Raw genomic sequence first — 25,942 nt, 5'->3', positions numbered from 1 at the left:
AAAAATGTTTTTCAATATACCCTTACATTAGCAGCTCCTACCATCTCCTCACAACTCTCTGTGATGCTGTGAATATACAGAACAGGAAAGCAGAGCCAGAAGGGGGCAGGCTTGGGCTTGAAAAGACATCAGAGAATACAGACTCAGCTATAATCAGGGGCGTAGGGCCTGTGGTCGCAACGGTCGCCATGGCGACCGGGCCCGGCTCCTGAAGAGGCGGGGGAGGGGCCCGGGGGGGCCCATGTCTTTTTGTAGTGCCGATCGTGCGGCCCGTGCACGCTATTGGGAGGGGGGAGCCGCAGCCGCAGGGAGGGCAGCCCGACCTCTCCCTCCCTTCCTCTCCCCGGGGCCCCCCCCTTCAGATGCAGAGTGCGCGGCGCACGGAAGCGCTGTAGGCTGAACTCACCTCCGTCCCTGTGTTCCAAGCACCGCTGATCTCCTCCGCTGTATAGATGTTGATACACACTGCTTACGGCTAAACAGGAAGCAGCGTGTAACAACATCTATACAGCGGGAGGAGATCAGTGGCACAGGGACGGAGGTGAGTTCTGCCTACAGCGCTTCCGTGCGCCGCTCTCTCTGCATCTGAGGGGGGGGGCCCGGTGGAGAGGAAGGGAGGGAGAGGTCGGGCTGCCCTCCCGGCAGCTGCGGCTCCCCCCTTCATTATGGGGGGGCACCTACCTACCTACCTAATCCTGGGGGGCAGCTACCCACCTAACCTATCCTGGGGGGGCAGCTACCTAATCTAACCTATCCTGGGGGGCAGCTACCTAATCTAACCTATCCTGGGGGGACAGCTACCTAATCTATCCTGGAGGGCAGCTACCTACCTAACCTATCCTGGGGGGGCAGCTACCTAATCTATCCTGGGGGGGCAGCTACCTACCTAACCTATCCTGTGGGGGGGGGGGCAGCTACCTACCTAACCTATCCTGGGGGGGCAGCTACCTACCTAACCTATCCTGGGGGGGCAGCTACCTACCTAACCTATCCTGGGGGGCAGCTACCTACCTAATCTATCCTGGGGGGGGCAGCTACCTACCTAACCAACCCTGGGGGGCAGCTACCCACCTAACCTATCCTGGGGGGGCAGCTACCTACCTAACCTATCCTGGGGGGGGGCAGCTGCCTAACCTATCCTGGGGGGGGGGGCAGCTACCTACCTAACCTATCCTGGGGGGGGGGCAGCTACCTAATCTAACCTATCCTGGGGGGCAGCTACCTAATCTAACCTATCCTGGGGGGACAGCTACCTAATCTATCCTGGGGGGCAGCTACCTACCTAACCTATCCTGGGGGGGGGGCAGCTACCTAATCTATCCTGGGGGCGGCAGCTACCTACCTAACCTATCCTGGGGGGGTGGGGGGCAGCTACCTACCTAACCTATCCTGGGGGGGCAGCTACCTACCTAACCTATCCTGGGGGGCAGCTACCTACCTAACCTATCCTGGGGGGCAGCTACCTACCTAAGCTATCCTGGGGGGGCAGCTACCTACCTAACCTATCCTGGGGGGCAGCTACCCACCTAACCTATCCTGGGGGGGCAGCTACCTACCTAACCTATCCTGGGGGGGCAGCTACCTAACCTATCCTGGGGGGGCAGCTACCTACCTAACCTATCCTGGGGGGCAGCTACCCACCTAACCTATCCTGGGGGGGGGGAGCAGCTACCTACCTAACCTATCCTGGGGGGGGGGGCAGCTACCTAATCTAACCTATCCTGGGGGGCAGCTACCTAATCTAACCTATCCTGGGGGGCAGCTACCTAATCTATCCTGGGGGGCAGCTACCTACTCTAACCTATCCTGGGGGGCAGCTACCTACTCTAACCTATCCTGGGGGGCAGCTACCTACTCTAACCTATCCTGGGGGGCAGCTACCTACTCTAACCTATCCTGGGGGGCAGCTACCTACTCTAACCTATCCCGGGGGGCAGCTACCTACTCTAACCTATCCTGGGGGGCAGCTACCTACTCTAACCTATCCTGGGGGGCAGCTACCTACTCTAACCTATCCTGGGGGCAGCTACCTAATCTAACCTATCCTGGGGGAAAGCTACCTAATCTATCCTGGGGGGCAGCTACCTAACCTATACTGGGGGGCACCTACCTCATCTAACCTATACTGGGGGGCAGCTACCTAATCTAACCTATACTGGGGGGCACCTACCTATCTAACCTGGGGGCACTTACTTGTCTAACCTGTATTCGGGGCACCTAGCTAGCCTATACAGGTGGCAACTATACTGGCTACCTATATTGGAGGCACCTACCTAACTAACCTATACTGGGGGCACCTACCTATCTAACCTATGCTGGGGGCAACTATTCTGGCTACCTATATTAGAGGCACCCACCTAGCTAACCTGTACTGGGGGCACCTATCTATCTAACCTATACCGGCGGCGCCTGCCTATCTAACCTATACTGGGGGCAACTATACTGGCTACCTATGCTGGAGGCACCTACCTGGCTAACCTATACCGGGGGCAACTATACTGGCTTACCTATGCCTGGCTACCTATACTGGGGGGACCTTAAGCTAACTATAGGGATTTGGATATGTGTGTGCGTCGGGTGTTGCCGGGGGAGGGGGGCTGTTGTTGCCGGGGGGGGGGCCCACATCCAGATTCCGCATCGGGGCCCAGAGGTTTGTAGCTACGTCACTGACTATAATGATTCCTGACCAAAGCCAGACTGAATGCTCAGTCAGGGATTTTATCAGGGCTGGTAACAAGCAGGCTGATCAGTAAAGGATGAAACAGAGAGCAGGGTAGGTGTTTTCTGTAATGTTCCCACTGATATATATGGTATAATACATGAGGGTGCTTAGTCTCTGGTTCACTTTAACTGTTCCACCCTCTAACGTACAACAATAAATTGATTGGTAGTTTAAGACCACACCTCCAGTTTTCTTTCATCTGAACTGAATTCAGTGTATTATCAATTCTGTCCTGTGATCTTACTAAGCCAGGATATTTGGCTCAATCCAAGAAAGAGCTGTTTTTCCTTAGGGTGGGTGATGTGTACTTGTAACATGATTTTCATTAAAGTAATAGCCGACCTGCTCCCATATGATGTCTGGTACTAACCACACAAGATCTATGTCTCCAGGCAGTACAAGCCTTTCCTGTTCTCTGCAGCTTCAAATCCTCTATTCCTTCTGTCTGCTTCTGTCTGCACCGCAGTGAGGCTGGACGTTGGCTGAGCTTTGATGTAATTAATTCCTTTCAGAAATGGGTTACATCTTTCCAATATAAAGTCATCTGCCAAAGAACAATATTATATTTCATTTCATTAAATAACGATTGTAGCTGAAGCAACTAATTAGATGAATGCAGTTAGCTTACAAAAACTCTGTTGAATTTGATATGATGGCTTACTAAATCAACTCAATTGCAAATACAGAGTTTTATAGTGACTATAACAGGGGTGCCCACACTTTTTCGGCTCGTGAGCTCCTTTTAAATTTTCCGAGTCCAGGAGATCTACCAACATTTAGGTAGCTACGTATATGTGCCTTCAGTGTAGGTAGATAGGTATAGGTCCCTTCAGTATAGATAGCCAGGTGTAGGGGCCTTCAGTATAGGTAGATAGGTATAGTATAGTTAGGTGCAGGTGCCTTCAGTATAGGTAGCCAGGTATAGTATAGTTAGGTGCAGGTGCCTTAAAGAGAATCTGTATTGTTAAAATCGCTCAAAAGTAAACATACCAGTGCGTTAGGGGACATCTCCTATTACCCTCTGTCACAATTTCGCCGCTCCTCGCCGCATTAAAAGTGGTTAAAAACAGTTTTTAAAAAAGTTTGTTTATAAACAAACAAAATGGCCACCAAAACAGGAAGTAGGTTGATGTACAGTATGTCCACACATAGAAAATACATTCATACACAAGCAGGCTGTATACACCCTTCCTTTTGAATCTCAAGAGATTATTTGTGTGTTTCTTTCCCCCTGCAGCTATCTTCCACTGAAGTGTCAGGCTGTTTCTTCCTGCAGAGTGCAGACAGCTCTGCCCGTATGTAATTCATCAGTATGTGAAATCCCAGCCAGCTCAGAGGAGGATTTATCCAGCTTGTAAAATATAATAGAGCAGAGAGAACCTGCCATAATCTAAATAATACACAGGCAGTGTGCAGAGAGGGGCCCGGAGGGGGGAGATGCATCACAGAACCACAACACTGAAGAACTTGGCAGCCTTCCAGACACAGGCTGACAAGTCTGACAAGAGAGAGATAAGTTGATTTATTACAGAGATGTTGATAGTAGAACGTGCTGCAGTAAGCCAGAACACATTAGAATAGCTTTTGGAACTTGTAGGATGATAAAAAACAGGATGCAATTTTTGTTACGGAGTCTCTTTAAGTATAGATAGCCAGGTGTAGGGGCCTTCAGTATAGGTAGCCAGGTGTAGGGGCTTTCAGTATAGGTAGCCAGGTATAGTATAGTTAGGTGCAGGTGCCTTCAGTATAGATAGCCAGGTGTAGGGGCCTTCAGTATAGGTAGCCAGGTATAGTATAGTTAGGTGCAGGTGCCTTCAGTATAGGTAGCCAGGTATAGTATAGTTAGGTGCAGGTGCCTTCAGTATAGGTAGCCAGGTATAGTATAGTTAGGTGCAGGTGCCTTCAGTATAGATAGCCAGGTGTAGGGGCCTTCAGTATAGGTAGCCAGGTGTAGGGGCTTTCAGTATAGGTAGCCAGGTATAGTATAGTTAGGTGCAGGTGCCTTCAGTATAGATAGCCAGGTGTATGGGCCTTCAGTATAGGTAGCCAGGTATAGTATAGTTAGGTGCAGGTGCCTTCAGTATAGATAGCCAGGTGTAGGGGCCTTCAGTATAGGTAGCCAGGTATAGTATAGTTAGGTGCAGGTGCCTTCAGTATTGATAGCTAGGTGTGGGTGCCTGGGCCACTTACCTCCCTCCAGTTCCAGCGGCGGTGTCTGGGGCTCATCCTAGTCTCCCGTCCAGGAGTGCAGATGAACTGCGGACGACTGAGGGAACGCTCCGGCGAGCGCCGGGCAGCCTGTATGGATGCAGTGCGCCCATCGCCGCCCCCAGCAGCCATGACGTCGCGGCTTTCTTCTCTTCAGCCGCACAGCCTCGCTCTCCTCCCCTGCATTCTGATTGGCCAGCAGCAGAATCTGATGACACACGGCCAAGCAGGCGCGTTATACAGCTGCCGGCCACTAAATTTATTGTGACACGCCTACCTGGCCGCGATCTACCAAATAGGCGGTCGCGATCTACCGGTAGATCGCAATCGACCTATTGGGAACCCCTGGACTATAGTGTCTTCGAGTCTCACTTCAATGCGCAAATTAAAGCAGCTATAAATAGTAGGCGTGATCTACATGGAGCTGTAGGGAAAGGGAATTTGCTACCAATTAGCAAGCAGTCATACAATTCAATTCAAGACAATCCAATTCATAACATTTATATTGTGCTTTTCTCCTGGCGGACTCAAAGCGCCAGAGCTGCAGCCACTAGGGTGTGCTCTATAGGCAGTAGCAGTGTTAGGGAGTCTTGCCCAATGTCTCCTTAATGAACAGGTGTAGGCTTACTGAACAGGAGCAGTTAACTTTTCTCCAGTGTTTTCTAACAGGAGATGTTTTCACTACGGACGGTCAGAAATGCCGATTTCCGATTCCACATAAATTTCACTTTCCTGATTTCCAGTTTCCGATTTCTGGCCATTTTTTGCATTCTCTGGTTGGCCAAATACTTCTGAGTTGACTCTGCACGCTCTGATTGGTCCAATGCTTCCGGGCTCTGTGATTGGGCTAAAATTACCGAGTTGCAGTAGTGCGGTATTTCCAAGGTATTTCTCATCCATTGGAATGTCTTCCACATCACATTAATTACTCTCCAACAGAGCCGGGACAAGGTCCTCCAGCACCCAAGGCTGAGACACCAAAGTGTGCCCCTCCATCCCTCCCACCCCAGCTGTCACACAATGATTGCTATTAGACTAAGAGGCGCCCCAGGGCCCCCAACCCCCCTCCTTCCCAACACCTTAATCTCTATTTATCTGGCTTACAGTCACTGTCTGCAAGTTGTCCCCTTTTCTTATTTCTCTCTGCTTCAAACACAATAGAAGAATGAAAGCTAAGTGAGTTGTGCGCCCCTTCTACACTGCGCCCTGAGGCTGGAGCCTCTCTCGCCTCTGCCTCGGCCCGGCCCTGCTCTCCAAACCTTGACACCTGTAATTCATCTGTAATATTCACTTCTTTAGACAATCAGATAATCTAACCTTTATTCAGTATTGCAGTTATTGACCATTTAAACAGATACAAATGAGTGATATTCTTATTCAATGCCTAGTTCAATAAAATGTTTTAGTGTTCTTCTTTGAAACCTCAAAATATAATTAATAAGTTTACGCTATGTAGTCCTTAAAATGATACTGAAGCGAAAAGAAACCTATGATATAATGAATTGTATGTGTAGTACGGATAATTGATAGAAAATTAGTAGCAAAGAAAAGTCTCATGTTTTTTTTTAATTTTCAACTACATTGCTTTTTTTCTATAATATTGTATCATTCTCTAATATTTGCAGTTTACAAATTTCACTCTGTATTTTACACTATGGAACAGAGCAGAGCTAATGAACCTTTGAACTTCCTAACAGTAAAACCACAGAGACAGGTTGAGATAAGTGCTTCAGAAAAGAGCATTGTAGTCAACCCAAGTTGAGTCGTAGAGCTCAGAGAAGCTCTTTTGCATAAGTGAAGTTTCTAAACGCTTCCTGTACTGAAAACAATATGAGACTCATATCTGTGCTACTCATGTTCTATTTCTAAGCTGCACTACACATACAAATCATTACATCATACGTTTATTTTCACTTCAGATTCCCTTTAAAGAGTAGCTTCCACAGATATAATCTGCAGTCAATTAAATAGCTGTATTGACCAATATCTTAAAGCGGATCCGAGATGAAAAACTAACTATAACAAGTAACTTGTCTATACTGTATATGTTACCTAAAGTTTAGATAGTTTACACAGCAAATCTAGCTGCAAACAGCTTTAACAGAATATGATTGATTATTCCTGTGATACCATGACAGCAGCCATGTTGTTTGTAAACATTACACAGAGGCAGGCTTATCTGCATCTTGAGCAAAAAAACCTAATCCCCCCTCCTCCTCCCTCCTCCCCTCTGCCTCTGAAATCTCTGGCTAGTAATATCTCCCCCTCCTCCTGCCCAGACTGAGCTCCCATGAGCCCTTGCTACTGTCTGAAAGTGCCTTGGCTCTCTGAAAACCTGTGGGCGTGGCTTGTGTAGTTTATAGGGAATTAGAGTATTAAAACAAAAACAAAAAAGTATTTAGCTTGTGGAATGCCCTATAAACAATAGGAAAGGAACACAATTATGCAAGGAGTAAAAGTTCATCTTGGATCCACTTTAAAGGAAATGCAATTAGGTCATAAACTGTACAATGCAAGCAAAGTTCCTACAGCTTCCCAGAGAAAACAAATCCTCTGTTGTTCTTTCTTTTAAGCATTTTTGTGTGCTGGTGCAGTGTCACTCAGACTGCTCTTATAATGTAACCACTATAGATACTACTTGTATGCCGTACCCTGGTGACACTCACTGGGCTCTTGATAATTCATGTCCTTGTCCCCTCCATTGCCCAGGGCTTAAAACCGCTGTCCTCTTGTGTCACCTGAATGAAATCCAACACACATAGCATATCATACATATTCCCAAGCAAGAGTGCCTGCTTTATTTATTTATTTGTATCTTGCCTGTGGAGTGACGATGATGAACCATTGACGAAGTTCACCAGTGGTTGGGTGAAGACCAACTGTTCATTAACTCATAAATTCATGAGAACTAACAGATACTCTGATATCAGCCTCCCTTTCACTGTGTGTTTGTTCAGAGACAAATTTGTTTCCAGTTTTATAATTTATGCCAGTTTTTATCTAGCCTGCAGCCAGCTCTTAGCTCCGTCTTTATATCAGAACTTTCAATTCTGATCCAGCATGCAGGAGGTCTCTCTCTAAATGATACAGTGCTTGTGCTGCTGGCCCCACTACCCTCATATTTCCATGGTGACACAGAGGCTCCACAGCCCTGCCGGCAGTAGTGATGGTCATAATCTGCTAATTACAATTACGTAAACTTTTGCATACATTTTCACAAATATGTAATTTTCTCAAATACTTCAAGGTCTTTTTGAGAAATTATTTTTTGCGTTGTTCCCAACTTCCCACTATACTCCCTAACATGCATACACATTTTGGTGATGATAGCAGGTATGGGAGCTTTGCTATCAATCGCTAAATGTGGCACGAAATAACACAAAATTACGCAAAATTGCTAAATTACAGTTCCTGAATATGTGTAAAAATCATATGGATTACAAATTTACTTGAAATTTCGCATCATGATTTTGCATCATAATTGCAAATTATGATGCAAAATGGCGATTATGCAAAATTTGGGTTCATTACTAGCCGCACCCATGAAGCACAGTAGCAAAGCCTAATAGATTCTCAGGCACAAGTTTATTTAGTTGTCTTTACTTCATATGGTCTGATTGGTTTATCATTTAGCAAACAAAGATAATAATTAATTAAAGTGAATTGTTTTTATATAGATGGTCATCTGAGGTCTTTCTAAATGGGTGTTTATTACATTCTGCATTCTTAATAAAGGAGAACATGTTAATCTTGCAGTTCTGGCATACTCTGCTATCAGTACAACCCAATCCCTCCAGACCTTCTAAACACCTTCCTTTAACAAAGTGTGTAACGTTCCATGGAGGCAAAAATATTTGTAAAATGATGAAGAATGTTTTCCAGCAATAAAATAACAATGGGATATAAATGCTCTGCCTTAACTCACAGTTATTTGAGTTATGTGATCCACTTTGGCTGCATGCTTTGTTTGTATTTAAAGAAGACTTGTTATGAAAACAGTACATGATCTGCAATTCTCAGCTTTTATTTCATTATTATTATTATTATTATTATTTAGTATTTATATAGCGCCAACATATTACGCAGCGCTGTACAGTGTATATATATATATATATCTTGTCACTAACTGTCCCTCAAAGGAGCTCACAATCTAATCCCTACCATTGCCATATGTCTATATTATGTAGTGTAAGTACTGTAGTCTAGGGCCAATTTTAGGGGGAGCCAATTAACTTATCCGTATGTTTTTGGAATGTGGGAGGAAACCGGAGTGCCCGGGAAGAAACCCACGCAGACACGGAGAGAACATACAAACTCTTTGCAGATAGTGCCCTGGCTGGGATTCGAACCAGGGACCCAGCGCTGCAAGGCGAGAGAGCTAACCACTACGCCACCGTGCTGCCCTCAATATTTCATGAGAATATATTGAGGGTAGGTCTTCTTCTCTTTGTTGCATTGATACTTTGTAGAATTTATTTATAAAGGCATCTCCAAACACCCCAAAAACATGTCCAACAAGGATATCATGGATCAGGTTCGAAAACAAAATCTCATGGGAAGTGGGAACCCCTACCTCAGGCATGGGCAAACTCGGCCCTGCAGCTGTTACAGAACTACAAGTCCCACAATGCATTTGCCTTTATGAGTCATGACTGTGGCTGTCAGACTCCTGCAATGCATTGTGGGACTTGTAGTTCCTTAACAGCTGGAGGGCCAAGTTTGCCCATGCCTGCCCTACCTCATCACTGCTTTCCCCTTCCCCCTATCCATAGTAAGAGAGTCCAGAGTAACACCCTTCTGCCACCTCCCACAGCTGGTGTGGCCAGCACGGTACAGCAACCATCCCTCACCCCCTCCTTATCTCATTGGCCCGAAGCTGCTCCATCTTATTCTGCTTATTCGCATGCAAAGTATGCCAAATCGACCTAACGATCCATCGAAATCCAAATCGGACATGTAGGAAATAAACGAATCAACGGGAATTGAGCGGGAAATCGAGTGCGCAAACACACCGTGTGGATCCAGCATTACAGTGTGCAGTCCTTCCTCTCCTCACCATAGCAACAGCACGCATCACTTGGCTGTAGACGAGGGAAGCGTTTGTATGACCTCAGGGTCAGAACTGTCACCCTAGGGATCAAGTCCTGATCCCATCAAGCAACAGTTGTAGCGCATGGGAACACACCTTAAGGGCCCTTTTCCACTACGGCGTTTGCGATGGCTGAATCACAAAATCGCAAACTGCTAGTGATTTTTCAAATCGCTACAGTTTGCTTTTAACATAGGAATCGCGGTAGGTCATTTCCACTACTGCGATTCGTTTTTTACCTGATCGCGATCGCGCAGCGGAGCGATTTTTGCCGCGATTTTGCTATGCAGTACATAGCATAGCAAATTCGCGATCGCAAACGTCGGGAAATCGCCGGGAATTTTTTTCTTTCGCTGAATCGCAATCGCTAGCGTTCAGCGCGAACGCTAGCGATTGCTAGTGGAAAAGGGCCCTCAGAGCATGGACATTTGTCTTGGCTATGGATGAGGGAGAAGAGCAGGAGCTATGATGCAACATCTTACCTTGTAGAAAACAGTAATGATCAGCTGATCAACATTTTTTTTTAAAACAGCCCGCTATGTGGTTTAAGCACAATCTTTTACTCAACCACAACAATTATGCAGTTATGAACCAAGGATGTTTTTTTAAAAGCTATTTGCTTATATTGCAAATGTGGTGAAGTCTCACACTGCACTGAGAAACGTTCACAATGAAGTGCACATGTTGTGCTCGCAATTACTAGTTTGAGGTACTTGTCATGGAATCTTATAAAGTCTAGCTATGACATAATTAGATAAACTGCAAGTGAGCTGTTCACGTGGCAATGCTGGCTCCATAGTTATTGGTTGGATAATGGAATCTGGCTTAGATCCTGCTCACACCAGCAGAGATTGAAAAATGTCTGACATGAATTGGAATGAGTGCACAAGTGAATATATCATTCATTTGAGGGCTGGTAGTTATCAAAAAAGCATTTAGCAACCTTCAGCGGCACTTCCCGTTGTTCAGTAAATGCGTCGCGTTTTGACCACCACAGGGGAATACAGATGCGCTGCGCTTACCGGACCCTGAACGTTACATGCAGAGTCCAGGATGGGATGAGACAATGGAAAATGTTGCCATCAAGCTTGACATTTATGTGAATGATAATAAACAATGGTACCTAGTGCTGTCCATTCATTCGCTTAGCCTTGTGTTTTTGAATGTAATCTAGTGGCTAGCAGTGGCATAGCAATGGGGGGTGCAGAGGATACAACCACATCGAGGCCCCTGGACCAGAGGGGCCCTCCTTCAGCCACTGTATTAGCTCTTCATTGGGGTTATGTTAATAATTATCACCTTTATATGTGCTTTGAATAGTGGTAATCATTAAGGCTGGATCCACACTATAAGCATTTTTCTGAGCGCTTGCTGAGCCCTTGTGATTGCTGAGCACTTTCTGAGTGCTTTTTGAAAAACAATCTCATTCACTTACATTAAAATTACGGTAAAAATCATGTAAAAATCTCCACGATCATGCAAATTGCATATGCAGCGATTTTTACTTGATTTTTACCTCGATTTTAATGAAAGTGAATGGGGGTGATTTTTTAAAAGTGCTCAGCAATCACAAGCGCTCAGCAAATGCACAGTGTGGATCCAGCCTAAAGGAAAAATATTGATTATCATGTTTTTTTCAATTGAGAGAGGAAATATTTGGGAAGTGCTGCTAAGTACTAGTGTATACATTTGAATTCTTATCTCTTTGTTAATGGCCTGAGGCCACTAACACAGTTGTGTCCGCTTCTCAGCAACTGCGTTAGTGGGCTCAGGCCCTTACAGTTATCTAATTCCTTTCACACTTTTCTAATGGCAAATCTGATGGCAGAGTGAACCATGAGGGGAGGGGGAATTCCCTCACAGTGCATCTGTTAACCCTGTGTGTGTGTGAGAAAGCTCTGCCTGTCTCTGACTGAGCTCTCTGCAGAGAGCAGAGGAAATGTATCTTATGTGCAACATAAACAGTGTGTGAAACCTGATACCTGACAGGCTTTTCATATACTCAGCTTCAATATTACACTGTGTCAGAATGCAGAGATTCATACCTTTGCAAATGAGACATTCCAAACGTAGCTAAAATCTACACACAATGAATTAAAGCTTTTGCTTTTGCATTATTTGTACATTGTCATTTTAGAACTCTTGGTTTGATAGTGTTTCTTTAACAAACTTTTCCTTTCCCCCTGATTAAATTTCTCTGACACTGCAGCTGTTTTTGGCAGCTTTTGGCACTCAATGTCAATTGTTCTGTATAGAGTGCTTGAGGGGGCCCCATGTAAAACTTGCACTGGGGGCCATAGCCCTTTAGCTATGCCACTGGTGGCTTGTGTTCCATTATGCACAAGTCATGCAATCTACTAGAGATGATCATTTTGCAATCATTCTCAGCTGATATGGGGCATTCAACAGCATCTGCATGGATGCTCTAGCTAAGAAATACAACAAAATTTGTCACGCACAGATATAAAGAGCTGGCACAGCATGAATCCATAAATATTAGGACTGCAAACCTCAGTATTTAGTAATGACTCTGCAAACAGGAATATTTGACAAAATGCTGACAGAAGGCACAGTGACACATAGATCAGCAGCAGACACACACACAACAGGCGGCCGCAACGCATGTGTCATACTGATAAGATCGCTTTATGGCTTCACTTTTTTAAAATATTGATTAACTGAAGGTGTTTTGTGTCTTATAATAATGCAGAAAAGGAAAGCATGTGTTGAAATAAACTCTGTGGCAAAAGACTAGCATCTTTTTTCTATCTCTGCAAATTATCTAAATGACCAGAGTGTGGCATTTACAGCTAAATTGCAGGCCTAAGTAAAAGAACTTCCAGAAAACAAAGAACATTGCGTATTGGAAAGAAATTCTATACTAAATGTTATCATGCATTTATGAACATGGTATTTCTTAGTAAATGTGCTCTGTATGTTTTCCGTTCTGGATAATATGGGCTGAAGTTCGTTAAATTCCTTTTTTTTTCTTTACACAGGACTGTCCTGTATGAGTGCTGCCCCGGATACATGGCAATGAATGGTCAAAAAGGATGTCCTGCAGGTATGACAAAATAAATCCTCATTGATGCTACATGTATAACTGTGTGTGCTAGAGTATAGCATGTGTTAGAATATATCATAGTATAATTATGGTATAGTATAGGTGCAGCAAGCAAATTGTAAGGTAAACATAAAACTTAAATTATTTTTGCTTTTTAGTCTGTAGTATCATCGTATTGGGTATCGGAGAGGGATATGGACGGTAGAGTGAGAGTGAAACAGGAAGTAGTTTTGTCACCTGTCTGGAACTGCAGAGTAGATGGCCTCTATGAATCCTAAGAATGGCTGGACATAGTTCTAAATCTTTTGGAAGATAGAAAACTTTACAGGGGGAGTATTTCTAAAAAGAAAAAAGTGAAGAAAAAAAGATTTCCTTCTTATTTATTTATTTTTTTGGTTCTCAGGTATTTAAAATATGATCTCCACTTTAAAAAAAAAAAAAATCAACACTGTAATTAGAAAAGGGTTGGATTTTAGTCATTGTCAGTCAGTGCTTGGTCATTAATACTGTCTCTTTATAAATACAGCAGGTTGGGATAGTGAATAGCACTCTCACCTTGCAGCGATGGGTTCCCGATTCCAATCCATAGCTAGGGCACTATCTGCATGGAGTTTGTATGCTGTCCTCGTGTCTATGTCGGTTTCCTCCAGGCACTCCAGTTTCCTCCCACACCCCCAAAAACATACAAATACATTAATTAACTTCCCCCTAAATTGGCCCTAGACTATGATACATACACTACATAGACATATGACTATGGTAAAAACTAGATTGTGAGCCCCTCTGAAGGACATTTAGTGACAAGACAATATACCCTGTACAGTGCTGCGGAAGATGTCAGCACTATATAAATACTAAATAAAAATAACTACAGTGACTACCATGAAAGTACTGTTAAACAGTGAAGGCCTGTTTCCACTCTGCCAGCGTGCGTCTTGCGAGACACACGCTGGCACATGCAGTGATGCGAGAGCGCAGCTGAATTGCTCTAACCGTGCCATGCATGGATATAGGGATTCAGTTGCGGGATGCATATTTTTGCTGAATGAGCAGCCTGTTGATGATGTGGGGTAACGCAGTAAGTCGGACATAGTGGAAACAGACCCTAACAGTAAAGTGGTGATAGTTGAAAAATTTTTACCACTTATAACAATGTCGATCAGTCAAGCTTGTAGGCACGTTTACAGATCTGGCAATGTGAAGAGTTCTGTTGATGAGGTAGGTTACGATAGGCAATAGTACAATTTTCGGTAATGCTACCGATATTCTACTGAATCCGTTGCAAAAAACAATAATTTGTTTTTTCTGTATGCCAAAATTTCCAGGCGTTCTTTTTACATATATGCCCTTAGCGGCCCCATTGATTACCATCCACCACAAAAAAGAGTCGTAGTTGACGTGTTTTCAGGGAGTTTTCACTGATATATTTTCTTTTCTTTTACTGCACCAGTTGCTCCTATTGACCATGTCTATGGAACTCTTAAAATTGTGGGAGCCACATCAACACAAGACTACTCTGATAGATCAGAACTGAGACCTGAAATTGAAGGCGTTGGCTCCTTTACCTTCTTTGCCCCCAGTAACGATGCATGGGACTTACTGGATCCCGTAAGTAAATAGTTTTTTTTGTTAAATGTGTATATGGTTCCATTCCTTTATTAATTAGGTCACAATAATTAGACACCAAAGAAAAATGACATGATTGACTGTGTGAGAGCACATCAATTGAAAATGTAAAATTAACTGTTCAGTGTTTATGTGTGTTTATTGTGTGTTTATGTTTTGTGAACGGTATGTATTAAAGGGTAAGTCAGGGTCAGCACTACCATAACGGAAACCTTGGAAATGTTCCCAGGGTCCTGAGCCAACTGTTGGGTCCCCCCAGTTCTCCCCCCACCCCAACTTTACTGTTGCTCCCTGTGGCCCCTGCAATGTCTTCAGCAGAGTAGCATCTCATGTGTCCCAGGGGATGCACTCCTCAGTCAGTCTGTGCTCTGTGCACTCCTGCCTTGCAGGGTCGCCTCTCCTCCATGACCAGGCACATGTTATTAAGTAATAACATGCTAAGAGTCACAGTGAAGATGCAGCCAGCGGTGGATGAAAATGGTGAGCCCGAAGCCGTGGACTGTCAGAGGAGTGCCCCCACCAGGACCGGTGAGATGCTACTTTTCTTATGGCTTATGAGCGGTCCTGGGGAGCAACAGTTAAAGTTGGGGGGGGGGGGACCCAGGGGTCAAGGAATACAGCCCAGGGGCCCTGGGTGAAAATGTGGCTGCTTTAGGAAAGAGGTGGTCAGGTCTGATAAGTGAACGCTATAAATACACTTATCCTGTAAAACCCATAGTTATAAATATACCATCTGAGAGGCATAGTAAATAGTACCTAACGGTTACCCTTTTTGTCTTTTTGTCTTGCATCTAAAAGTCTTGCTAACTTCAGCATCTGACCTCAAACAGGCCAACGCAAATCTGTCTAAAAGGTTTTGAAGATTAGGACAGAATGGGAAAAAATGGCAACCTCCATAGGGTTTTCAGTGTTGTATATGTCCCCTCCAGACACACTTACCTTACTTCCAGTGATATTTGGAGTTGGGATAGAAAGTGATGGGAAACCAGAAACATTTAAAATGTTACCAAAATCAGAGTCGATGTTTGAATAGGAATACTTGTCAAATGGGTTTTTCATCTAGGAATTTTATGCTAGCTTCCTGCCTCTAGGGCAGGTGGCGATGGGAAATTTCCCTAGTGATGACTCATACAGCTGTTCAAACCTGACACCAGTTGTAACCCTTCAAAACAATAAATAAGATGGAGAAGCAGGTTGAGCTGGCATTCCACAGCAAGGTCCCTGGGATGGGGTTGCTGCAAAATGGACTGCTACATGGACTGGGAGGGGATGAGGCACAGACTGAGTTATGAGAAAAGATTGCAAATGCACAGCTCTGTAAAGGTGTGTACACACACACCATTACTGTTCCTTGTGAGGAACAAACCGTGCGCAGATGTGTTATTCTGCTATACCAGAGCAATGTGTACTGCTTCTATAGGGAGGGGAGGAGGGACAATGGCACGGCTTATGATGGAGCGGCTTACGGAAGGCAGAGTAAGGAGATACAATGCCACCAACTCTCCGTTGTTTAAAGAACTAGTTAGCCAGATGTGTAAGTTACTTCAGAGACACCTGTACACACACCACTAGTGTGCAAATTCAGTATAGTAAATGCAAACACCCCCGCATACTCCTGACCACTGCTGTTCAGCACCCGAATGAGTGGACAGGGTCAGGACAAGAGGAGTTCACCAAACTGTAAGGAAGTACTATCGGGGTCATGTAAAGTGCAATGTGACATGCAAGGCAATGATCTCCTCCTAACCCTGACCACTGGTTCCGGTGCTGAACAGCAACAGTCAAGAAAATACGGATGTGTTGAATTCACTATACTGAGTTTGCACACCAACACTAGTAGTGTGCGTACAGGTGTCCCTGTCCCCGAATACAGAATTCAAACACCAACACTACACAGCTGCCTCAGTCAAGTTCCAGCCAACATGTGTATGAAGCTTAAAGCACACATGAACTGAGATGGATACAGAGGCTGCCATATGTATTTCCTTTTAAACAATACCTGCTTGGCAGCCCTGCTGATCTCTTTTCCTGCAGTAGTGTCTGAATCACACACGTGAAAACAAGCATTGGGCTAATCCAGCCTGACTTTAGTCAGAGCATACCTGATCTGCATGCTTGTTCAGGGTCCATGACTGAAAGCATTTAAGGCAGAGGATAAGCAGGACAGCCAGACAATGTGCATTGTTCAAAAGGAAATAAATATGGCAGCCTCCATTGTTACTTTTACTGCACATAAGGGCAGCACTGGCTGGTGAAGGGTCTACTGGCCATGGCCAGATGCTTTAAAAGTCTTTAGTCAACCAAGAACCTTGTACACAAATGTGTTGCCATGTTGATTGTGGATTTTCGTCAGTCATTTTCGCATCAAAAATGCTATTTTCGATTTTGAGATTTTTTTTGAAAAAAAACAAAAAATATTTTTACTGCAAAAATTTGCAAAAAGCATGAAAACCTGATATTTTAACTGTAAATCTTTACCGCAAAAAGCACAAAAAATTTGAAAAATAACAAAACTTATTTTCAATGGCATATTTGCTCAAAAATTGAAAATTTAACATTATATTCACAAAAATGTATGCGAAAAAAAATATTGGCATTTTTGCTCTTTACTGACACAGCTAAAATCTAGCCAAGTCACTGAATATATGACGAGAAAAACGTATGTGCTTTAATATGTCTGGACTTTATTAACAATCAGTTAAACGCCATAAAAATCCATTCATTTGTTTTATTTGCTCTTGTGGCCCTTTTATTTTTTAGGAGATCCGCTCATCACTGCTGAGCAATGTGAACATTGAGCTGCTGAACGCTCTGCATTATCACATGCTGGACAGGAGGATGCTGACCAAGGATCTGAAGAATGGAATGACTGTGACATCCATGTTCAATGATCAACCTCTCCTGATTCACCACTACACCAACGGGGTGAGTCTGCCACTTCTTCCCGGCGTATTTTCCTGGTATTAGGTAAAGACAAAGAATCTTGAGAGCACTTTAACCCCGGGGACAATGCGGTCTGGCAATTTTCAGCATTGCTACCGCAGCCTAGTGAAAGGTTATGGGGCAGTTCACACTCCCCACGTTGCGGTACGCTACACCGGAAGTGCCTTATCCAACGCTCTTCCAGACTTACATTACCCTGTGGCGATCTGCGTCCGGTCGGAAGTGATGTAAGTCTATGGCCACGCATGTATTTTTAAAAATGATGGTGGCGACGGTGCAGCAAGCATGAGTCACTTCCTGCTTGGCCGTATGCCAGAGATGGAATACCGTGTACTAACGTGGTAATGCCTGAAGGCCTGTTTTTTGGCAGTGCGGCTGCCGCACCGCTGACGCTAATCTGCAGTGTGAAATCAGCCTTAAGGAAGGAGGTAGCAGGCAGGGATGTGGATTCCGTGGAATTGAAATTTACACATTATTTTCCGGTCAGAAATCAGAGAACAAAAATAAGATATCCACAGAAATCGAATTAAACACAATGTAAATTTAGCCCAATCACAGAACCTGGAAGCATTGGACCAATTAGAGAATGCAGAATTTTTACGTTAAAATCGGATGGCTGTGGTAATTTTAGACCAATCACAAGATGTCATTCAGCTACCACAGCCCGACTGTAACGATCGGTGTAACACAGAGAGGATCTGATTACCGGTGATCTGCAGTATCACCGAGAATGCAGATATATACCAGATTATTGATGATCTGCAGTATCACCGATAATCAGATATATCTCTAACCTCTGGACACCTGAGTGATAAGAGTGTATTGGTACAACAGTAATACTTTGAGGATCGCACCTGGAAGACAGGTGCAAGAGCAGATAGGAATACTGCTCGGTGACTGGTTCCTTCCATAGTCTGGACTCTCCACGGGGAGGAGTCAGACTGAAAGTGGGAAGGACAGGACGTGAGTGACACTAATGGAGAAGTGTCACTGACAGATCTGCGAGCTATCTCCTAACAGGAGAGATAGCTCTCGAGGTCGTACAAGCCAGGTCGTAAACACACGGACAGATAAAGTACAGAGACAGGAGGCAGGTGCAGAATCCAGAGACTAGCAGAGTTTGGCAACGGAGAATCAGATATAGTAAAGTACCAAATCAGAGATCAGGAGAGTAGTCAGGAAAGCAGAAGGTCATAACAGATACACAATGCAATTAGTACTTTAAGCTATCAAGAAACTGACTCAGTGTGGATTCCCAGCTCCAGCCATTTCTGGCACACTGTCGGATCTAGCTAAGGTCTGAGAGCTAGCACATAAGGTATTCCCTAGACTGAGGTGTGAGGTCCTTGATCATCAACACCTAGGAACTGGTCTAGATAATAACACAGAAGATATCACAGATACTAACAGGATTCCTACACTAAGGTGTGAGCTCCTTGATCATCAACACCTTGGCAACTGCTCTAATAATAACACAGATACTGACAAGGTCTGAGTGCTACCACGTAGTGATCGCAACACCAGACACCAGAGAAATGACCAGCACCCAGTATATATACCCCAGCGCTCTCCAGTGCCTCCCCTAAGTGCTGGACCAATGAAACCTGCTCAATTCATCAGCTGACCGGCCTGACTGTCATAAAGGCTCTGCCTCTCAACGAGCGCGCGCATCCTTCTGAACCTGTGTGGACTATCAGTCCCAGCCATCCCAGACACATGTTGCAATGTATTCGCCGGTTTGACCGCGGGACCAGCCGCACCGCTGTCAGAGCATGCGGCGGCTTCCCCGCGTTCAGCCATACTGCTAGTGGTAGACTCATGCGCGGAAAACCGCCGCGTCGGACGCCTTGTTGAACGCGGAATCCGCCGCCTTACTCTGAGTACTTGCGGCGGCTTTTCCGCGTTTTCTCACACCGACCATATGGGCTTGAAAACCGCTATCGCCTGCACTCTCGCCATGGTGCGCACCAGTCCAGCACGGCCGTCACTACGCAAACAGCTGTTTGTGGTGCGTTACACAGTGAGTTTGGTGTGTCCGTGTGAAGCAGTACTCTAATTACACTCCCTGATTGATGTATACACATGCAAGATGTTTTAAAGCACTTTAGGCCGGCAATTTAGCATTCAATGTGATTTCTGCACTTAAAACGCTGCCCTTAAAACGCTGCTTTGCGTCAAATCCAGATTTTTCCCCAGGACTTTTGGTGTCTTTACCATCCATGCAAAAACCCGGTTCATCGGAGGTTCGGGGCATCTCTAGCATACTACTGACTATTCCCGAATGTTGAGATTGGCCTAAAATTTCTGTGGTATTCCGATAACCATCTGCATTCTCTGATTGGTCCAATACTTACGAGGCAACTCAGAAGTAATTAGCCAATCAGGGAATGCAAAAAAAAAATGACAAAAAACTCCTTTGAGATCAGAGCTAGGAAAGCGGGAAATTTGCAGAATTGGTTATCAGCATTGACGAAAATTGGAATTTCCGCAGAATCGGAAATCTGTATTTCCGACCATCCCTAGTAGCAGATCACCCAATCTACTTTTGACACTTGACTACATTTGTTTATGTAATGAAAGTCTACAGTCATAGTGCTGAAATAATATTCACTGTACCCCCCCCCCCCCCCCCCCCATCTAATTTTTAAGTTAATCAGTGTTCAGAGTTTTTTTTACTATGTTTATATTCATACTGCATGTGACACAGCTGTCATCTTAAAGAGAGTCCAAGGCAGCTTAAAAAAAAGAAAAAAGATACTACCTGCTCCACGTTTCCGTGGCCCATTTGTCCTCCGCAGCCGCTGTAAGGCCTGATCACTGGCAGATAAAATCAAAGATGGCTGCACCTGGAAGTACAGCCAGGGTTGTGGTTTAGCTTCCGATTGGAGAAAGCTAACAGAGGCAGGGAGTGAAGTGACGGAGGCGTGGGAGCCAGGCAATGGAGGAGGTGGGAGAGGCAATGTGGGGGCGACAGAGGAGCACAGTGATTTATTGTCGCTAGCCTGTCGCTATTTTTCGGGGGGGGGGGGGGGGACAGCAGAGCCCAGGGGGGACTGGCAGCGGCACCAGAAGGACATAGATGCATGTCCTTGTGCAGAGAACATGCCTGTGTCCAATTTTTTTAAGAAAATCCGCCTCGGGTTCTCTTTAAGCAGATCAAAGCATTTTCTCTTTTGATTCTCTATTGTTGAGAGGCTCATAACAATAGACAGAACAGGATAAGGATGATTGCTTTACAGATAGTTGCCCCTTGTTTTGTCTATGTTTTTTGTATATTTTGTACAACTCGTGCTTTACAAAGTGTTTGTTTGGGAACTACATTTGTTTTCTTCTTAAAAACAAAACAAAACACTGGCTGCAACAAAGTTTTCTATTGGAAGAAAACTTCCATTCTATCAAACTTTCCCAAAACTCTAACTCATAGGCCTGGTGCACACCAGAGGAGTTTTTCTGAGCGTTTTGAGTTTTTAAATGTGCTGCTAATGTTATTCTATGTGTCTGTGCACACTGGAGCAATGAGATTTTGTAAAAAACCTCATAGCATTACACTGGGAAGAGCTTTTAGAGGTTTCAAAAGCTCTTCCCAATGTAATGCTATGGTTTTTTTTTACAAAACCTCATTGTTTCAGTGTGCACAGACACATAGGATAACATTAGCAGCAGATTTAAAAACTCAAAACGCTCAGAAAAACTCCTCTGGTGTGCACCAGGCCATAGTTTCTGGCAGCTAGTTATTACTGAATCCTGAGATTTATATATAGTCTTCTAAATCCTCCTTTTTTCCTATACTTTTGCAGATTGTCACCGTTAACTGTGCAAGAGTCATCCATGGGAACCAGATTGCTACAAACGGAGTTGTTCACGTGATTGACCGTGTAGTCACAGCTGTTGGAAATACCATTGGGGACTTTGTGGACTCCGAGGATGAGCTGTCATCTCTTAGAGTAAGTGGTTCTCTGAGCAGTAAATATGTACAAGGGTTCGGGTTGGGGGAGTATATGAAGGGGTTATTTCTCATGCAAATGAAATATGCTGCATACTGAACCTTTCCTGCAGGCTATGGTATTAAGAAGAGTTCACTCCCTGATATAGAAAATTGTAAAAAAAAAAAAAGTAGATGAATGTACATATTTTTAAAGGCTATATTCACACATTTGCGTTACATTCCTCATCCTGAAAAATAGGATCGCAACACAATGGTGATGTTAACTTGCATCACGGCCTACCACTGCAATGTGACCCGTACAGTGCAGCATACAGTAGAGCAGAGATGGATGAAGGTGTAACAGGGCCCTAGGCAAAGTAGTAGATTTTGGGGAATCCTTGGGTTCCTTTTGGCAAGCTGACGTGAAGAGACGTCAAAAATGGTGGCAGGTGGGCCCCTAGACAACCACTAGGCCCAAAGTACCTGCCAAGGTTCCCTGGTGGATGATCCTGTTCTGCAGTAGAGTATTAGCAGGACAGCCAGGCAATCTGCATCATTTAAAAGGAGAGGAATATGTTAGCCTCCATATTCCTCTCCTTTTTTTTTATAGTGGATAATAGAAAAATCTGAGCTAGACAACAGACAGAGAAATGAGAGCTAACCAAATGTTATATCACTTTCGCCTTTTAGGCCGCTGCCATTGCTTCCAAAGTCCTGGAGAAGCTTGAGAAGCCCGGTCATTACACTCTCTTCGCTCCCACTGATGATGCTTTCAGCAAGCTTCCACCTAGTGTGCTCGAGAGGATCTTGGGTGATGAAAAGGCAGCTGAAGGTTTGTCTAATATTTCCCCTATATGGGCATTTTTTCATTCACACATGCTAGCCATAGCGTATTTGTGTGTTTATACAATATTATTATTTTTAGTATTTATATCGCGCCGACATATTCTGCAGCGATGTACAGTAGTATTTTGTCACTTAGCTGTCCCTCAGAGGGGCTCAAAATCTAATCCCTACCATAGTCTTATGTCTATGTATGTATCGTAGTCTAGGGCCAATTTAGGGGGAAGTCAATTAACGTATCTGTATGTTTTTTGAGATGTGGGAGGAAACAGAAGTGCCCGGAGGAAACCCACACAGACACAGAAAGAACATACAAATTCCTTGCAGATGTTGACCTGGCTGGGATTCGAACTGGGGACCCAGCGTTGCAAGGCGAGAGCGCTAACCACTTGCCCAAGAGATGGCACAAACTGTTCGCCAGTGCACAGTTCACTATCTAGCTACTTCCTGGCGGGCGAGCTGCGGCAGTAGTGTGCAGATGCTCACCATCCAGCTACTTTAGGCCTGGAAAGCTGTGGTTTCCTTGATTGCACTGCCTAGTCAGCAGAATGCCCATGTGCACTAGGTAATCATGACTACATAGTGTGCATAAGCAGAGCTCTTCCGGCTGTGGGTGCGCAATCAGGGATTGCACTATTGCAGCAGCTTGCTCGCAATGAAGTAGCTAGATGGTGAACTGTTCGCTGGCATTACCTGCCAACTATTCTTCATGATCTAATACATCCACGAATGCTACATGAAGTACACAATACGCAGCCAATGTGTTAATGAGTGATAGGCTCTACAAGATGTATGGAAAGGCTTTTTAGAATTGTCCTTGAAAAGTATATGTAGATAATAAATTCACAAAATATGTCTAAGACTAGGTTTACATTCACAACGGGCTGCTAACATGGACGGCACCCTGTGTCCATCCATGTAATTGTGATGTCCATTGTAACAAACATATCATTGATGTTATGCTATCCATTATACAGTATGTCTATGTTTTTGGCTGTGCCTGTAAAAGTCATGCAAAACATGACTTGCGTTTCGCTGCTGCAGTGGACACATTCAAAACAGAGGTGTAGGAATGGATCCTATAGATAACATTAGCTGAATCAATATGGTCGATGCTGTTCAGTTTGTTATCAGGTCTACAGTGAACCCAGCCTTAGAAGCAATGATACACCTCCACATGTTTTACAAAAATAAGGTTCACTTCCTCAGGAGCTTAGCATTTTACATTTGTAGAATGTGTTGTGGTCATTTTTGTACTACAATGTACACCCTCCAATGAAATAAAAATAATCATTGACAAAAAAAACAAGAAACCAACCATTCAGGAAGTGTATATGATTAAACCGCTAGGAAACAGATCACACCACATTGATGTTTATACTTTTTTCTCCATCCTACTTTTAGCCTTGGTGAAATACCACATCCTGGACTTCGTTCAGTGTTCCGAGGCCATCCTGGCAGGCGGAGTCTATGATACCCTGGAAGGTAGCCCCCTTCAGATTGGATGTGATGGAGACAGTTTGACTGTGAACGGCAAGAAACTCGTTAGCAGGAAGGATATTGTCACAACCAACGGTGTCATTCACTTGATTGACGACGTTTTAATACCTGACTCTGGTAAGTGCATATGGAGCCTGGAGTCACATCCAAAGCCTTACATTTTGTAAATTCATACTCGTGAGCTAAACTGGTAGCAGAACTTTGTGTAATCAGGTTTTTCCTTATCTCCTTGTTAGCTAAGCAAGTCCTGGAGCTGGTAGGAAGCCAACAGACCACCTTCACTGACTACATGGCACAGATGGGCCTTGCTGCCTCTCTGAGGCCTGAGGCTCAATACACTCTCCTGGCACCCTTAAATGATGCTTTCACTGGTAAGTAACAGATTTGTAGCCTCAGTTTCTAAGTAAAGCATATCATTGAATGTTAGGGAGAATATGGTAATAGATGAGATGCCTACTCCTGCACACAAATGGTGTCAGCCATAAGGATAGAGTTTGATGCTTAGGTGACCCTGCGGGAAACAAGCGCTGTACAGACACCATACAATGATATAGCTGGGCAACATGTACAGTTTCTGTGGAGGGAGAAGGAGGGATGACAGGGCAGCACACAAAAGGGGGGCTTCCAGTGGCAGGGTAAGCACAAGAACAGTGCACTCATTTGTCAGATCATGGCACTTACTCAATTCACCTTTTCTCCTAAGTTGCCATCTAGGAGATAATTTTTCATCCTTTGTTTACCCGTTTGAGGACTGCAGTGTTAAACCCCCCTAGTGACCAGGCCATTTTATGTAAAATTGGCCACTGCAGCTTTAAGACCAAGCTGCAGGGCTGCACAACACAGCACACAAGTGATCCCCCCCCCCTTTTCTCCCCACCAACAGAGCTTTCTGTTGGTGGGGTCTGATCGCTCCCCCATGTTTATTTATTTTTTTACATTTTTTTTTTTTTTAATAAAAAACCCTATTTCTTTAAAGATGTTCCCTCCCTCCCTGCCTCCCCTCGCCAGCCTATCACAGCGATCGGCGTTCGGCTTCAGCCTATCACCGCCGATCGCTTCTAAGTCCCCCAGGAGGACAGCCGTGTCACACGGCTGTTCCCAGTACAGTTGCTAATCGCAACACTGTACTGATGTAAACACGGCGGTTTTCGCCGTATAACAGTCTCCCGAATGGCGATCGCCGCTCGGAGACTGAAGGAGGAGCTCCGCTCTGCCCCTCAAGCAGGAGATGCGAGCGCTCCTGCAAACTGCTGCACCATCGACTTTACGCCGATCGGCGTTAGGCGGTCCTGGGGCTGCCGCCGCGGCCACGCCCATCGACGTGACGCGGTCGGCAAGCAGTTAAGATAACTTTTCAGCCCTCAGCAATTGAAAAAGTACCAAAAGTGCTAAAATTATTCTGAGTAGTTTCTTGCTTGCTGGTGACTTTAAAATGTAGTTTATTGATAAGGTGTGAAAATATTACCTAGGAGATAACTTGGGAGTTCAAGTGCATTGAATAAGGGCCAATAACTTTATCTGGGAAGAAGATCAGTAAAATGTTTACTTTACACTAAATAGTCTCTTTAATTTGGTCTTCCACAGTATTCCTCAATCTTTAATTCTCATAAAGGAAAAACAAAAACATTAGGACAAAGAAACCATTTACACGGCTTGGACTTCACAATTCTAAAACCTCCCGCTACTAATTAGTACTGCTGTAATGTGTATTTATGGCCACTTATTACTAGGGGGCAGTGGGAGAAAATAACAGAGGTTTTCTGCTTTCAGTTTCTATATTTACTGCTAGCAGAGAGAGATCAAAGCATTCCAAGAATGTAAAATGCAAAGAGTTCTGCTGCCTGAGGTCCAAAGCAGTGCACAAATGAGTCTCAAATGAGAAAATTCCTTTGAAGCTGCTAATGGGTTAAAGGACAAATGTGCTAACTTATATACTCAAGTGTAAGCCGACTGGAGTTTAAGCCGACCCCCCAACTTTTTACTAAAAATCCTGAAATAAAAATAAATGACATTAGGTCAGTA

The 25,942-nt window shown here is 44.4% G+C and overlaps 1 protein-coding gene across 4 annotated transcripts in view; it reads left to right on the top strand.

The window, feature by feature from the left end:
- POSTN (periostin) overlaps positions 1-25,942 on the top strand; it is a 99,431-nt gene that overhangs the window by 35,566 nt on the left and 37,923 nt on the right. For all 4 annotated transcript variants that reach the window (XM_068267096.1, XM_068267098.1, XM_068267097.1 and 1 more), the window contains exons 3-9: positions 13,019-13,083; positions 14,534-14,691; positions 17,470-17,634; positions 21,450-21,596; positions 22,268-22,409; positions 23,825-24,037; positions 24,157-24,291. In XM_068267096.1, the coding sequence (XP_068123197.1) occupies positions 13,019-13,083; positions 14,534-14,691; positions 17,470-17,634; positions 21,450-21,596; positions 22,268-22,409; positions 23,825-24,037; positions 24,157-24,291 (1,025 nt within the window). The remainder of the gene's footprint in view (positions 1-13,018; positions 13,084-14,533; positions 14,692-17,469; positions 17,635-21,449; positions 21,597-22,267; positions 22,410-23,824; positions 24,038-24,156; positions 24,292-25,942) is intronic.

The sequence above is a fragment of the Hyperolius riggenbachi genome, chromosome 2 (genome assembly GCF_040937935.1).
Source record: "Hyperolius riggenbachi isolate aHypRig1 chromosome 2, aHypRig1.pri, whole genome shotgun sequence".
Lineage (NCBI taxonomy): Eukaryota > Metazoa > Chordata > Amphibia > Anura > Hyperoliidae > Hyperolius > Hyperolius riggenbachi.
Note: the sequence above shows the minus strand (reverse complement) of the source record. Positions and strands in the feature narration are given on the sequence as shown.